Source organism: Myiozetetes cayanensis, unplaced genomic scaffold (assembly GCF_022539395.1).
Source record: "Myiozetetes cayanensis isolate MyiCay16 unplaced genomic scaffold, myiCay2020 scf1, whole genome shotgun sequence".
Lineage (NCBI taxonomy): Eukaryota > Metazoa > Chordata > Aves > Passeriformes > Tyrannidae > Myiozetetes > Myiozetetes cayanensis.
The window spans coordinates 60,440,598-60,457,944 of NW_026086604.1; the positions used below are offsets into that span (position 1 = coordinate 60,440,598).

Genomic DNA, 17,347 nt, shown 5'->3' on the forward strand with positions numbered 1-17,347 from the left:
AATTTTAATTGCTTTTCCCTGCATTTCCATATTAATACTGTTAAAATGCTGTTGTTCCTATTTACACACATATCTCATTACCAGGAAAGGCCTACATGTTTTTGTTTTGTTACTTCAGCATCTGCTCTCTAATTGGAGCTCCTAGGTACTTCTAAGGCATCTATGCACTGTAGCATAGGGATTACACTCCAAAATATTACAGTTAACATCAAAAGCTTTTTTTTTTTTTCTGTTGGAAACACAAGCTGGAATTTTCCACTTGATTACCGCACAACCCAAACATTTATATAGCTAATACATCACCTCAGTTATAACATGCTCTCTCCTGTTGAAAATCTAAAATCACTTTTGTTGATATTAAATAATGTCTTTCTGTTTCTTGTTAACAGTCCAAATCTCTACTGCAAGAGTTTTTTTCATTCTCAGGGATCCTGATTATTAATTTGCTAACTCTCTAAGCAAGGATGATCAGGCTTTAAAAAGCAATGCTTTGTGAGGAGCATTTCTAAATAGAATTGGACAAAAAGGGACAAAGTCCAAAGAGTTTCATAAACACTTCAATTCAACCCCTCCTCCCTTTTTCTATTGTTGAAGTTTTAGTCTTTCCTCTTACAATGTGACATTTTTCATTGATTTTCTGTGAAGTGTTTAAGGGCAAAATAACCATAAATTTTTAATGTGCAAGGCAAACTCTTGTTACAGACCTTCAAAAAGTAACAGCCCCAACTTTTCCCATCCAACAGGAAAAAAAAGTACAGAAAATGTCTGCAGTAAAAAGCGAAACCCAGATTTACCTTTGACTTTATAAAAGGCTTCAGACTTACTCCTCAAGCAAAGAAGAAATATTCAAAGGCTGTAGATTTTTAATTAACAACATCTGAAAAACAGTGCTGGGTATATTGTGAATGGGCTATCTCAGTATATGGTTTGTAACAATGTTGTCTAAAGCCATGATTTTAATCTGGCACAGAACACAACTATTGTAGGTTTTTTTGCAGCAGTTCTTGTAAGGAACCCATTATATATCTGACCTTTGAGTTATATTTACTTCTAATTCTTGTTTATGCAACTTCTTTGTGTAGCTCCATTTTCATGGAACTATATTGGTAAGCCTTGATTCAGAATTTGGCCTCTTTTTCTTTGGGATTTGGTGTTCCTTGTGGTTTGGATCTAGCTTTTCTTATAAGCAGCATCATTTCATGCCATGTCTTGCGAGATAGGAAGAAGGAAACAAAAATACCATGTTTTCAATTTTCTGTTGTTTTTTATTTGTTTGTTTGTTTTCTTAGTTATAATTAATATTTATTAGAAGAGGAATTCTCTAGGTTGATCATAGTCACTTTACTGGAGGTACTTATTTCTCCAGCCTCGTTCTGCTGTTGGTAAGGAGAAAGAGGCTTAGTTCGAGCTAGGAAGAGCTGGGAAGAGTTCTTGTTTTTAAGATGGGATCAGAACTCGCAAATCTTATTAACAGAAAATGTGTCCAAACTTCTGTATGTTTCAAATATATAAGTAAAGCAGATTATAAAAATGATCATGTCTTTCAGACTCCAGAACCTGTTGATCAGTTACAAAGAACATCTGAATGGGATTCCTGTTATGCTGAAACCACTGATGAAGCCATTTATAGGACAAGTTGAGGATGCCCTGACTCCGGGCTTGACGCAGCTGTCATGGACTTCTTTGAACATCAGTAAATGTATGTAGCAGGAGAAGAAGTGGTGAATCGTTGATAGTGTTAGGTACCTGGATTCTGGTTTTATTTCTCTGGGAAAAATGTGTTTGTGGACTGACCACGTGAGGTAGATAATTTTAACCCAACTGATACAAGAATCTGAGACTAGAGAATGGCCATTGGTGTTTTAATAACATCTCCTATCTTTTCTATAAAAAAATCTCCATAACTTATGCCAAACATCCCAGAAGTGACATGTCTGAAATCAAGGTTGGAAATTTCTGCCTAAATCCTCATTTTTTTCTAAGAAAACATTTTTTGTTAGGCATTGAGCTTTTTCCACTCAAGCCAATAAGATGCAACCTTATTATGTTCAAATACAGCATAAAACTTATTAACTGTTGTAAAAGTGTCATTGAAATGGGCATATATAAAACCATCAGCAAGACTTTTGTATTGCAGTTTTGTGAGAAAACAGTAACTCATGCTTGTAAATCAGTTTTCAGTTGAAGTTGATTGATGTTAGGCTTTCAGTTTTCTTTTTCAAAATGAAAAACAGCAAGATAAACAGGAACAGATATGGTCTACATCTGAAAGTGAAATGGGCACAGGTTTGTGCAGCAGTTCATTTGTGACTCTGCCATGTGGCACTGGTGCACAGGGCTCTGAGCAGTGCTTAAGGCAGGGGTGGTCAGCTTCAAGCTTTACTTGACCTTTGCCTGTCCAGAGCACAAAAACCCAGTGGCAGGTGGGTTTTTATATTTGTTTTGTAGCTCTAAAATGAATTTTTGTCCTTGGTTTGCATAGTTTAGTAACACATCAAAAGGAAGGTTTTTACAATATTATTTTTTTTTTATTCATTTAGGTATTCTCTACCGTATGTTAAGTATCTGATTAGCTATAATTCAGGTTGTGATTGGTTCTTTGATTCACCATTTTTCCTGGTGGAAACTGGTCTTTTTTTAAAACAAGTTGGAGGTTATACAGCAAGAGTATCTGAGCTGTTTCCTACTGCTACATCTGAAAGGAAATTCCTTTCTTGAGTCTATGATCATATATATTTGAAGATGTGCAGTGTCCAACGTGCCCAGATATGTGTTGTACACTTACACATTAGCCATTTGGTCAGTGTACACAGAATAACTCTCTACTGCCAGCAGTGTGCCGAACTCACTGTGCATGAACTTGAAATTTCATCTAGAAGTATGGGGGCCTGTAATTGCCTTCTAGACTAAACCTGAGGAGACAAGGTAGAGAAATAGATTTAGGAATACTTAATTTATATATATATAAAAATCTAGGGCATTTGTTGGATTATTTGTCCATTTTAGTCAATAAAAAAGACAAGCTCCATCAAACACTTCGTAATAGGTTTTCCACTTAAAGCATCAGTAGTTGGATGCCATTGTCACACTGCTGTGCCTTAGATATCATAGTGATTTCTTTCTACATACAGTAGGAATATATATTGTGCTATATGGTAATAAAAGAGACAAGGGTGAAACATTTCTTTCTATTTTGTAGTGAAAGTATGAAAGGGGAAGAATTTTTCCAGTCTAGTCAGAAACAGCCATTTCACACCTATTAAAGCATTTAGTTTATCTCTTTCCAAGGTAAGTTAGGTTGTTGATATAAAAGAAGATATCTAGTGGTTTAACAAGGTTGCATTCTTGGCTGGGAGAATTTTAACAATTTAATTTGTAAGTGAATTACAATTTTAAAAGTACCACTTTTATTCTGTGTGTGTATGAATGTAGGAGGACCAAAAGAATTTTGGACATTGGTATTTTTTCTGTTTTACATTAAATTTTGTTGATCCTTTTCACGACAATGTTAATGCCAAAAAGAAGAGATAGTTTGAAGGACATTGTTCTATTTGTTATAAAATGGTATAATTTAAAGATTCAAAAGTAGAGCAAGTCCATCATGTTTCTGTTTCAGGTCTTTATTGCATATTTCTTTGCCATTAAATCTTCATTTTATTGTAATACCTGAAGGGATGGGGGTGGGGTTGGGAAGGGGAGATGAGGTCTGTGTTTTGCATCATTTGTTTTCATTTTGTTTTCCTTGCTTAGTTATTCAGAATGTTTATAGTACCCTGAGGGAGTTGGACTATGTAGTCAAAGAAGCGGCTGATACCCTGGAATGCAGAATTGAAAGAATTCTGGAGGACATGTCGAACACTGCTCTGATAATTTTGCCAGAAGATAAACCTACAGATGCCATCTCTTTCCTGGAACAGATAGAAAAGCTTGCTATCTCTGCTTCTTGCAAACTGTCTCAGTAGGTTTATTAATTGCACAGATTTGAATGCCACTTTTTGTGAGGGTTTATTTACATATTACTTTTCTATGCATACAAACTTTTCTTTTAAAATGTTATTATAACAGAGTTTTAGTTTAAAGCAAAATTATATTCTTAGAATGCAAGGGAGAAACTCCAAAGTATCTTGGACACAGCAGTTGTGAAATAGCATCTGTAGTGTTTAGCATTTCTTCTCATGGCATTCTAATCAGTAGCAAGAAAAAAGATGGATAAGACTTGAAATCTCATTCATGTGTTAATTGCTTTGACATTTCATCCACATGTTAATTGCTTGTTTCTTGATGCTTGTTTTTTATTTTACTAATTCTGATTTCACAGATTATCTTACTGCATCATCATGATAAGCCTGTTTTATTAACTATTGCTGGAGAAAGCTTTTTTTTTTTAATTGTGAAGTCCAGTTGAGTCAGGTATAAGAGAATCTGAGAGAGTCTGACAAATGGGTTTCTTGTTAGTCTGCATATTTTAATATCTTAAGATCTTGGTATTCCCAAGCAATAGGAACAAACTGAAAAGTATGGAAAGGGCATTTCGTTGCACCTAGCATTCTTCACAGTGCAATGAGACTGGGGATGTGTGCCTGGAATTTAATGAAGGGTATTCTTTATGTTTGATTTCCTGTGAGTGACTATAAGGTTGTTTTTGTAGACAGAGTCAGCAAGTGGAATGCTCTGTGTATGAACTTGTAGATAATCTGAAGCACAGGCTGAAAGGAGATGCCGGAAGAACTCTGGAGGTAAGACCTCTACAGTGTAAAAAGTAACCCTTTATAACCTAGTCAGATACTTGATATTTCATTTATATGCTGGGTAATATGATTGTTTTGCTAAGAATTTCCCTTTCACTCTTCAGGACTTGTATGCCTGTACACATCCTGACATCAAACAGAAAACACGCTGCCAAGAATGCATGTCCTGTGCTTACTATAATCTGGTGGGAGAGCTTTGTCAGAAGAATACTGACTCTTTGGTCAGATGTGAGTCTGTCTTTTTCAAATGTTTAATTTTTTTAACAAAACTTTGAGATTTTTTTCCCCCCAAAATTTATTGTGGTAAAAAAAAATAACCTCACTTAAATATTATATTTTTTTAGGCACGAAGATTTCTTTAGAGTCATTAAGACATCGATTGCATGTTATTGACTCTAGGTATCAGATGACTAAGGTTGTAGAGACACAGAGGGTTCCTTTGTTCAAAACTGAAATTCAACTGGCTTTTCCCAATGTTGTTTTGAGACCAAGTCTTGAAGATATTCAGGTAACAAAATAGTTGCACATCTCAGTCATTTGTGATAAAACATGTATAAATGCATTGTTTAAAGCAATATGTACAAGTTTAATCTGCTATAAGAACTAAAAGGAAGGAGGGGGAAAAAGATAAAAAAATCACTTGAGTTCATGACAACACTGGGTGCTAAGGACATGAAGCCAGGGATCATGTTTGTTATGCAGGTCATTAGAAGGAACTGTTTTTCTAAAAGCTCAGTAACTCAGTAATTTACAAACCTCTGCTTAGAGGCAAACATTTCAAAATGAATGCAAAAATAAAATTGAATGCCATCAATGCAACTGTATTGATTTCCTGGTCTCTTCAAACTCTTTTAGAATATAAAATCAGTTTAAAGTGTGATTCGTAAGTCGGCCTTCAGAAGTAGTAAAATGTAAACTAAAATATTACCTGCCTGAACCCTAAACCGAAAAAATTTGAATGCTCTTTTAAACTTGTACTAATTCAGCAAAATTCTTACACATATACTTTTAATGTCCAGTGATGTCTGAAATTATTCACAGAGTATTAGTTGTTCATGGTGTTGATTTGTGGACTTTTCATTTAGCATGGTGACTGTCAAAATCAGTATGTGCATTATTTCTCAGATTTCATTTACAGCCTTCATGGTGCTGTCGGTAAGAAATCAACCACAAAGTGCGATTTTAAAATGTCAGAGATAAAAGAAGTTATACAATAATTTTTATAGCTGCCTGTAGAGATTATAGACTATACCATCACAAATTCAGACAAATGTATCTGGGCATTCTGATGTGAATGTGAAAACTAGTATTAATAATAAATAAATATGTTTATAACCAGTTTAAGGGGCAATAGTACTATAAGTTATGATCCCCAGTGATTCATGATTACTGTTCGTAAAGGTCTCTTATGTTCTTATTTGAGAACCACATAAAACTTGGAAGGACTGTGATAAAACTTTATGGAGTACTCTTTCCCCTACAAAATGTATTTTGAGTGATCCTACTTCATGCTTATTAAACTATTTCCTGTAAAGATAGAGGTATAGTTTTTCAATTTTGGTGTTATTTGGAGGATCCTCCCCACTCACCATTTGTCATAATATCTCCTAGTGCTCAAGGTGAATGTTTTGCCTTTTCAGAGTGCTGTAAACAAAGCAGTAAATACCATATTATCAATAGCCAAAGATATTCCCCTGTGGAAATTTGCTTACTTACATCATAAACAGCAGCAGGTGAGTATTTTATTTTGATTATTAAAAAAAGTTGGTATTTTGATTAACATTTCTGAAGATTATATTCTCTAGCAATACTTGACTTGTTACCTGGCGGATCTTCCTGGTTTTTAGTCTCTATACCAAGTCATTAAACATAAGAGTCATAATTCATAGACCTTATGTTTGATAGTTTCTAAAATTAATATCAAAAGTTGCTTTAAAAAATATTTTAAATATACTGCTCAAGTATGATGATGATAGCATAGAATCGTTATCTATGGGTACTACTGGCTGAATATAAATTATCAGTCTTCCCAGGCAAAAATTATATTTTAAGTTAAACTTTCAGCCTGCATATCGTACCTATAATGCTACAGTAATTATTTGTATATAAATATTTGGCATCTAAATTAGCACTAAAACCTTGGGAAGGTCTGAGGTCTAGATAGAAACTGAAATTTATTGAAGTACAAAAGTGCACAGTAATTATATGGCCTTAATTGTCTCATCTGGTTACACAATATACATCTATGTAGATCTGTGCTAAGAAGTTTGTTTGTAAAGATATATTCCTATTTTGTCTATCTGACATGAAAATAGGATCAGCTCATTTTGGTGGAAAAAAAATTGAAATCCTCTAAATAAGTAATAATTAAATAATAATAATAATAATAATAATAATAATAAAAAAATAACTAGGAGAGAGTGGACTGAACTCAGTTTTGTCAAGCTCAAGCAGAATTGTTTACTTATTTCCAAGCGGCCAACCCTCCACTGTCTCTAGGACTTTCTAAGAATGGGTATAGATTGTAATTATACACTAAAGAAAGCAGGAAGACCTAAGAGTTGTGCAGGAGGAGAAAACTACACTACTGTACTTGTATAAGGCACATATTTGACTGATGTAATTCAGAGATGATTAATGTAGAGCTCCGCATGCCAATTTTTTATGAGATCAGCATTGACACTAGAACTATAGTTCCGTAAAAATCCAAGCTAAGAACAGGTGGATGGTATATCTGCACTTTCTGTCAGTTCCTAGAAGTACTTCATTATTGATTCCTAGAAGTAGTTCATTATTGGGCATGCTATAATTTCAAAAAACTAAAACCCAAACAAACTAGTGGACATATGTTTTTTCTTGTTTAATTTATGCAGGTTGAACAAACTGCTGCAGTAGAGCTAGGTGATGAGAGCAAACTCACGAGGATGGTGGCGCTGAAACCTTTAGACAAGCAGATCCTCGAACATAAAGATGTAAACAAAGTGGTGATCCAACTAAGTACTATTATTTTATCTCTTAAAACTGAAGCACTGGATCTTCTGAACAGCTTTTCTGAATTTTCAAACATCTGGAACAAGGTTAAACACATATTTAATATAATGTTGCTATGTTGTGAAATCTAGATAAATTAAAAAAAATGTTATTGGTTGTATAAGGAATTTGTGCTCAGTAGGATGCATTGGTTGCAGGGGAGAATCCATATACCCATAATTCCTCTTTTTCTCTTGTGTTGACCAGAACTTGCAAATCTTTACCAATTAAACCATCTATGCAAGAAAACAGAAGAACAAAAAAGAATGTTGGAGCATAAACAAGCTTATGCTTTCATATGCTTATGCATCTTTCTCACAGCATCTTGTCTGCAGATGTTATAGAAAAGAACGATTTAGCAGAAATTGCAGACTACAAAGCTATTCCTGAATATTAAACTAACTAGTTCTTCTCAAGTAACTACTGCTGAAAGATACCTTGCTATTTCTACACACAAACACACACACATACACACATACAAAAAAAAAGATAAAGTAAATCTAGGAAATCTTTCAGTAATGAGGATTCCAAAGCCAAAGTGAATTTGGACTGGTGGTTATCTTCTTATTAGGAAATAGGTCCAGTCACTTAATGGTAAAGGTCCAAGGAGTGTTTTGGCAGGAGATAATTCATGAAGTAAAGCCTTGTATACATTCTGACTAGTGAAATTCAACTCTGTGTGTATGGACAACTACTGATCTTACCTATCAAAGGTGTTTAGTCAGGCCAAGAAACAAGCAATTAAAACAGTAGTAATCTTATCTTTGTAACCGCTCACTATTTTTAACTTCCCCTTCCTAAATCAACTCATAAGTGACCACATTCCCACAGCTGACTCTTTCTCTAGGCTGAGATAGGGCATTTTCACCTCTTCATGGCTTCTGAGGTTCCAAATCTTAGTGCTTAGCTACCTCCGTTTTTTGAGATATTGTTTGAGCTAGCCACATGCTGATAGCATCTCATTTCACCCAGACAAGACACAATCAGATTGGATGATACAGTAGCCTGATGTTTCTTTTTTACTAAAATCTTCTAAAATAGTCAATTAATCTGTCCCTTGAAGTTAAAATTCCTCAGGAGTTGGCACTGTTTCCTGTGTCTTTGTAATATGTGGGGCCATTGGGAACTCATTATTGGCCAGATAAGTGCAAGCAGATTCTCACAGACCTCACAGTGCAGACTGTAGTGGAAAGTCACTGAGCTGGGTGAAGATCATTTGTCTGTAAGTGAACCGATAATCCAGCACATTTCTTGAGCTGATGACACTGATGTTCTCAGCTCTGCAGAAACTAGCCTACCTTATGAAAAGGAAGGATGCTCAGTGCTCTATTGCCTTTAAACAACCTTCAATGAGCTAAATGCTCTCTCTTCCCTTAGATCAATCCTTCCCTGCCAAACTGTGATTTCTTCAAGTGGCCAGGCCATCTGTAGCTAGAAACTGCAGTTAAATATGCTGGTTAGGGAAGACTGAAGATGGCTGAGTGCAATTGCTCCCATTTAAATACCTCTTAGAGGATTTGAGCTGCTTTGGGGAGGTTTTAGACGGGAGGGAGACTGGGAAGGAAGTATTTGCAGGGAAGTTTAAGCAGCTATATTGTAAATTTTGTAGTAATAGTTGTATGGATTAGGGATATCCTGATCCATGTCAAATTTTGAGTTAGATAGATTTCAAGTTCTTTAAAGCATACTGTAGAAAGAGTGAGAGTCAGGAAAAGCAGTTTGAGTAAAATAATTAGTGTTTATAATAATTAATGCTTATATCTTCAGTTCTTTTAGAGAGGGAAGATTTGTGTTTGTACAGTACATGAGGCAGCTGAGCAGCCTTTAGGTTATTGTAATACCAGTGCTAGATAGTAATTAAAATAAATTTCTCTTATGTAGGATCCAGAGGAAAAAGTGAAGGAATTTATGGATACTAAACCAACAATGGCTGAGTTTCAAACTCAAATCAGATACTTTTCTGTAAGTATGTTATCTTTAACAAAAATGAACTGTTAGTTAAATTTTAGTGAAATTAAAAGCTGAACACTTGTGTTTGTCTTAGCAATTAGAAATGCAAATCAGAGAACTGCCCGATCACTGTGCACTGCAGTCAGTGGATATTGCAACAGAGTCATTGAAAATAGCTTTAATTCAGGAATGCCGCTTAAGACAAAGAACATTTGGATTAGCTTTGAATAAAAAGTCTGCCAAAGACATGGATGAAATTTATTCATTCATTGAAAATCTTAGCAAGAGGTTAAACAGACCTGTCCATGACCTTGATGATGTACGAGGAGCAATGGAAGCACTAAAGGAAATCCGAGAGAATGAGATTAAAATTGACATGACAGTTGGACCTATAGAAGAATCTTATTCTGTGCTTCATAAACACAATCTGCTCTTTCAAGATGGAAATACAGAAAGAGTGGATGGGTTGGCCTATGCCTGGAAGAACCTAAATTCACAGGTATAGTAGCTGTATTATTTCTCAAATCATTATTGTCAGCCCTCTTAACTTTGAAATGCTAGAACAAACCTATTTTCCTAATTAAATTTTTTGTGCTTTGTTTCCTGCATTTTTTTTGTCTGATTTTTCTCTTTGTCTGCATATAGGCACAACAGGTTGAGGACTTGCTGCTGAAGGTACAACCAGACATGAAAACAGATTTACTGAGAGGTGTTCAAAAATTCCAGATTGATACTGCAGAATTTTATGAAGACTATAATGAGAAGTAGGTAACCTGTGGTGCAATACAATTATACTTCATTAGTGATTGTTTGAAAGTGGTGTATCTAAAGAGCTTCAGAAAATAAACACAGCACAGCCTCACTGTATATATAACACCTGGAAAAAAAGGCCTAATTTCATATTAATGTAAGGTAGGCACACAGTCTTACTGTCACAGATTCATTACCATTATTTCAATGCTGGAGTCAGTAAAATTCTGTAAGGGTTAATAGATTTGGAAAAAAATTAAATCAGATTCTCAATCTAGATCCAAATTGAAAGGTTTTTCAGGAGTATAAACTCAACTAAGCACTTCAACAAATATTTAATATTATTTAATTAGTGCCTTCAATGTGAATAGAGATTCCAGCTGTGATTATTTCTAAATTTACTGAGTCTTAGTCTTATTTTTAAACTTACTTTTGTTCTTTTGAAAGTTTAAATTGTGGGATATTTGTGGTTCATTGGACACTCCTACAGTAGCAACAAAGAAGGAAAGACAGGATTCGTCTTACTGTGGTTATAGGTTATGGTTCTAAGACAGTACATTCACAGTGTGTGGGTTTTGGCAAAGAAGTTAATGTCAGCAGCTGACCCTGGGCACTCACTGCACACCAACAGCTTGTGAGCAGTGTCAAACAGGTTTATGTATGGCCTCTGCTGGCTGCCTTGATGTTATGAACAGAATTCAGTTCACACATAGAGTACAGACTCCTGGATGGCCTTGGAGAGTATCTCCTCTTCTCCTGGGGCAGGTGCTTTTGTATTAGTGGTCCAAAAGGTGACCAGGTGCTTGGCTTCAACCTTCCCTTCACCAGGAGAGAAAGTTCTTGCAAGCACACCAGCAGTGTATTTGAGCAAAAGCTTAAAAACTCCAACTATAGAAACAAGGTGAAATTTGCCCCTCAGAGGAACCTGTTGGAGTGCTAAGCTGGTAATGTGGATACATGCATACATAGTGCTGCCTGCAGGTCTGCTCTCAGAGTTGTCCAGAGGAATTAGTGGAAATCCCCTGTGGTTGAAACCACCTGTAGGGATCCTGAGAGCACCCTCTACTCCTTAAGGTTGGCCTGGGCTCAGGGCCAACTAAGAGCTAGTGCCTCAGAGAGCTTCCCTCTTCTTTCGTGACAAAGGACTCCCATGCAGCTCTGCTGGGAGACCTCAACAAGGCTGACTCCCCCTGGAATCTGCTTTTAAGTTGAGACTTCACTGCTTGGCCTCTGACCTACAGCTCCAGCTCTGCTGTGTCTGTGCCTGGCCATGGACCCTACCGCACAGACCCACTTCTCAGGCTGACCTCTGAACGGCCTGGAACCCACTGGACTGTATCTCATCCTGTCTACCTTCACTAGACCTGCTCCTGACCCTGGCTTACTGACTCGTCTTCCCTGCTTGATCTTCATGCTGTGTAATTGTTGTGGACTTGTTTAAAGATCTGGACTATCACTTGAACCTGACTACCATCCCCAGGCCTGCCCTGCTCTTCCTGCTGAGGTACTATGGGATCAGGCTGCCTCTGCTGACTGTGTTACTGCTTTCATCTGCTGGTTCCATTTTCCTTCCCAAGCAGCCAGCCTGCTCTGCTTTGTGATCCCTATCTGCCTGAATTTCTCTTTGAAAATAACCATGGCACAACAGAGGGTGGCATACTTAGAGTTCTCATCCCAAAGGATTATGATGTAGCCAAAAAGTGGTCCCAGGAATGAGATCTGGGGATTGCACCCAGTCCTACAGCTGAGATGTGTGCATTGGGAGAAATAATATGTTTTGTCTTACTTTTCTTATTACTTAATCATGGTTCTAGTAGCAGCTACCAGAGTTTTCACTCCTAAATTCTATATCTGCTACCTTTCGCTTCTTACAATATAGATAAAAATAATTATTAAAATATATTTTCCAGAATAGACAGAAAATAACAAAAATGAAACATCTGTTAACTACTTTAGCTGTTCGTAATATGTATGATAACCCAGGTGAATTTTATTGTTAGAAAATAAATTGGGCTTTCTTTTTTTTGGTATATAGTGAATAGACGTGGCATTTTCTCTGTTAGTGTATTTTGTAAAAAGTTCTAGAAAAAATTATAGAAAATATTAAATACTATTCAGTAAGTTTGTTCTGTGTTTTGTTGTTCTGCTTTCTGAAACCCATACGGCTGATACTTGTACTGAATTTGTTTTGGGTTTTACAGGGGCCCCAGCAAGGAGAATATTCCTCCCCATGAAGCAAGTGACAGATTACAAATCTTTCAAGCCAAGTTTGATGAACTGTGGAGGAAGTATATATCTCTCTCTGATGGGGAAGAATTATTTGGTCTTCCCATTACAGGTAGTTTCTCATGGGATAAGGATACCTGTTTCTAAGACATTAAATTTTTCTTGTGGTTCTTGCTAAATGCATTCAGTGCTGGATTCATTGTAGAAAAACTCCTTGCAGTAAATTATTATTGTCTTTCCTACGAAAAGCGTCTGTGTGAAACTGGTTTTCAGTCTGCACAAACATAAACATCAGGTGGAAAAATATTGCATCTCAGGGTCCAGATGCTTAGCTCTCTTGCTTTTTCTGTTCAGAGCTAAGCACATCTCCTGTCAGTATTATGCCCTGTACAAATTTGGGAAATGTTGCCAAAGAACTCAAATTGTCCCTGCTCCAATTACATAGTGAATTCCCTTGGGCTGTGCAAACTGATCTGTAATATCCTTATGTCTCATAGTCAGACACAGTTCCATTGGAAGACTGTGGTGTGAACTGAAGTTAGAGCAGAATGCATGATAAGCACTTTAATTTGTGCATACTAAATTAAGCATACTTTCCTATCTGAGGACATGTGAAATAATTACAATATATTTAACTAGGAATTCCATTAAAGATGTCCATTTTAAATGCTTTTATTGTCCAATATATTCTAGATTTTTATTTTGAAATAAATTGCCATCCCCAACCTCTGCCTCTTAAGTAAATAGTGGAAACTGAGATAGGAGATGTTTTAGTTCTAGTCTAAAAAACTACATCGTGTTTCTTTGCCATTTCATCTACTTTTTCGACATTGTCTCCCTCACAGAGCTAGGTGCAGCATCTCACTTATAGGATTCCATCTACTGTTATAGAAGAATATTTATTAAAAACCAGCAATCTAAACAATTACTGTGCATCAAAATCTGATGTTTTTGCATAATGCAAATGGACAAGTTTTTCTTACTAGGCACCATCTAAAAAACTGCAAGTTGGGTTTCATACATTTCTTGTGTACCATTTTTAGAAATGTTTGGATTTTTATGCTCATGAATACATCTGTACCTAATTAACACTCAAAAATTTCTGGTTTTGAAATTTGAAACAGAGTATCCTGAACTACACAAAATTAAACGCGAGCTTTCATTACTTCAGAAACTTTACAGTCTTTATAATGCAGTTACTGCTAGTATTGATGGATACAATGAAATGCTTTGGAGTGATTTAAATATTGAAAAAATTAACAATGAACTTCTGGATTTTCAAAACAAGTAAGTTTTTTTTTTGTTGAAGTGCATGCAATTTTTATTTCTCAACTCTGTGTGTTAATTAGCTCGTGAAAATTGCTCTGAGAAGCAAAAACCTGTCAGTTTATTTCAAGCTCAGACTTGCTCATGTGTTGGGCACAACTGCACTGTGGTGCAATATGCAGCTAGAATGTGACCTTACTCAGCTAGTTCATGAGTATCGATGTGGTAGGTTGTAGCTTATTTAATAAGTAAAGTGCATAAACCTGTGGCAAGGTGGTTGTAAGTATAAATAATGCTGATCTTCACATAATAATTTATCAGTGATTCAGCTTACAGATTGTCAGTCAGTGATGTTAGAATTTTGAAGCTACTGTCTAGTTCTGCACATTTGTCTGAATTGTAATTGTTCTTTCAAGAACCACACTAAATTCTGAGGATTTATTTATGAGGTTGGAGAGCAATAGTGTTTTCCACATTAAATGCAAAGTAACTTCTAGTTGAAACCATGCTTTGCTGAAGTCAGAGAAATTTTTCTGCTCTGTTGGTAAAGATGCACCTCTTACAGACCCAGACATGGATTCTCCAGTGTGTCCTCAGAGAGACTTCACTCACATTTTGGTATTATTCAAGATGTTGAGATCAAATCTGTGTTTTTCACCTCATCCCAAATCTTTGAAAAACATAGGAAAGGTTACTTGTGCTCAGGGGTTTTGTTCATATGGTTTTTTGATTGTGCCATCATTTTAGCAGGGTGCATTTGTGTATACACTGAAGGAGGAAGGTGGAGATTTTCTTCTTTTTCTGGAAAAACTGACTGAACTGCCTTCTAGTAATTACTTTGAAAAAAGCTCCAAAACCTCTTTTAAAAAATAATACTAGAAATTAATGTATGTGAAACATATATACTTATGCATTTGGACAATGTGTCTTGATCTCATTTCAGTAGAATTCTGGAATCTGCTTAGTGATTTTTTCTATAGCTAATTGTATTTTACAGGTTGGTAGGACTCACTTTATGGGTCTTTCTCCAGAACTCAGGAGGAAGCCATAGCACGGCAATAGTTTTGAGTTAGGTGTTTCTCTTTGTACTTCACGTGAGACTTTTTTTTTTTCTCTCAGTTGTCGAGCTACTTTGAAGCAAGGTGACTACCAATGCTTGTAATAAAAGTCTAACCCAGTACTGTGCTTCCTTTGGCAGCTTGCTAGCATTATTGCTTCAAGCTATTATCTTCAAAGCTGGAGAAATTAAACAGTGTGCAAGGAGTACACAGAAATAGCTAAGATGGTATGCTGTGTTATGAAAGAAGCAGGAATACTGGAAATCAATTAGTTTTCAGCCTAGTTGTAAGGATACATGTAGTTCTTTACTGTACTCCTTTTAAAAATATTAATATAATAGAAAACCTAGAATCATGAAAAGAATAAAAAAATAACTGTAGGTGAAAATAAGTTCTGTTAGAAAACAATAAAAAGGAGAAATATTTAGAGAAAATGCTATGGTAGAGAGTGTTATAGAAGTTTATAAGAACAGCTAGAAGGAAGTTTCTCTCTATATTTTACTGTAACACAATCTAAAGAGAATGTCCAGTAAATTTAAGATAGAAATTTAAACCTGATCAATGGAATAGTTTTTTAACATAATATGCAGGTAATAGAATTTGCTATTAGAAAATATTACTGAGACTAAGACAAAGGAAACAGTTATTTGTGTTTTAAAAATTGCCATTTTAATTACCAAGCTAAGAGATCCCATTTCCAATAGCCATCCCAAGATAAAGTTTGTTAGAATGTTACTTGCAGTGCCTCAGGACAGAAGTTGCCAGGAACTGCCTCTTAAAGCCATATCGATACAAGGCAGAGTGTAATTTCCCATTCTGCATTGCTTTTCTCTAGCCTGTTCAATACAATCTATTGTTGGATTCAGGATGAAAGACCATAGCAATTATTGTAGTGCCATGACAGTATGCATATGTTCATCTACCTCTTACTAGCGAGCAGTGAATAATTTGCATATGCTCCAGCACTGTGTGACAGATCTGCCTGATTTTGAACTGTGAAAAATGGGGAATTTCTTTGAAGGATTTTTTCATTATGAGTTGGTTTTATGCAGCTTTTTAGTTTCTGCAATTGAGCTGTAAGGGAACTACTGTCAGTCATTGGTCCATAGCTTTGGCAGATGAAAATTGGCATGACTTGTTAGAAGCAAGAGGAGCTGTGACAATTCACAATACAAGAGGTTCTTAATTTTCAGTTTCTTCTTAAGCTGTGCATAAAGATTTTCTTTAATTATCTTTCATACAAACTATGCGGTTTTAATTTTTGAATAAAACAATGACACAAATAACTTAAGTTCAAACATAGGTTGCACATCAAATTAACTCCCTATAGTTCAAACTGAAATAGAAACCAAACCATTCAAGTGTGATCTGTACTGTCTGTAGCAGCGTTTCCTGCCTGCAGCCACAAGCAATCAGCTATATATAATGCCAACTTGCAACTGGATTTTTATTTACTGTCTACTGGTCCGCTGGTTGAAAAATGACAATATATTGTACTATTAAATGGTAGATTTTACTTATTAAGAATAAAATATTTCTTCTTTCTTTTTGTGCTTTTTAAAGAATCCGAAAGTTACCAAAAGCATTGAAGGACTGGCAAGCTTTTCAAGACCTAAAAAAAAAAATAGATGACTTCACAGAGAGCTGTCCTTTGCTTGAAATGATGACAAACAAAGTATGTTCAGCATAATAATTTGGAGATAAGATTTGTTTGAAAAACTCTACTGAAGGCTATCATATATGACCATAAGATGCTTTCCCTAATTCTTTTGTATAGATAAAGGCAGCTATATTTATGGCAAAAATCTAGTGAGGCTTAGTTACAGAAAAGTAAAACAAAAGAATTAATAATGTGATTACAAGAACTATTAATGCTTTCAGTGGGATGGAAATCTCTTGTATTTGCTGAACAGATGCAGTGGGAAAGTATGTGATCATTCTAGTCCTAAAAATAATACAATTTTTAAAAAATCATCCCTATGGACTTTTCTAGGCAATGTTGTCACGACACTGGGAAAGAATTGCTCAAGTAACTGGGCATCACTTTGATGTTGACTCTGAAAGTTTCTCTTTGAAAAACATAATGGATGCCCCATTATTACAATATAAAGAAGATATTGAGGTACATGTACTCTTCTGCTGGTTTTATTGTTTGTTTGTTTTAAATTAATAATGTGTGATCTGGAGTCTGTGCTTTTGAAATCCTGTTTCTACTCAGCTTTGAAACATTAAAAAAATTGTTTTAGTTGAAGAATTGAATTCCTTTGAAAAAATAGAGCCTTATAGTTGGTAGTAGCACTGATGGTTAGTTTATTTCCT

The 17,347-nt window shown here is 35.5% G+C and overlaps 1 protein-coding gene across 1 annotated transcript in view; it reads left to right on the forward strand.

Moving 5' to 3' along the window:
* Positions 1-17,347, forward strand: part of LOC126642910 (dynein axonemal heavy chain 5-like) — a 154,754-nt gene that overhangs the window by 24,533 nt on the left and 112,874 nt on the right. The window contains 14 exon segments of the mRNA XM_050320941.1: positions 1,548-1,699; positions 3,751-3,958; positions 4,649-4,736; positions 4,853-4,976; positions 5,093-5,256; positions 6,389-6,481; positions 7,622-7,825; positions 9,660-9,740; positions 9,823-10,227; positions 10,374-10,492; positions 12,680-12,816; positions 13,829-13,991; positions 16,592-16,703; positions 17,022-17,150. Coding sequence (XP_050176898.1) covers positions 1,548-1,699; positions 3,751-3,958; positions 4,649-4,736; positions 4,853-4,976; positions 5,093-5,256; positions 6,389-6,481; positions 7,622-7,825; positions 9,660-9,740; positions 9,823-10,227; positions 10,374-10,492; positions 12,680-12,816; positions 13,829-13,991; positions 16,592-16,703; positions 17,022-17,150 — 2,179 coding nt within the window.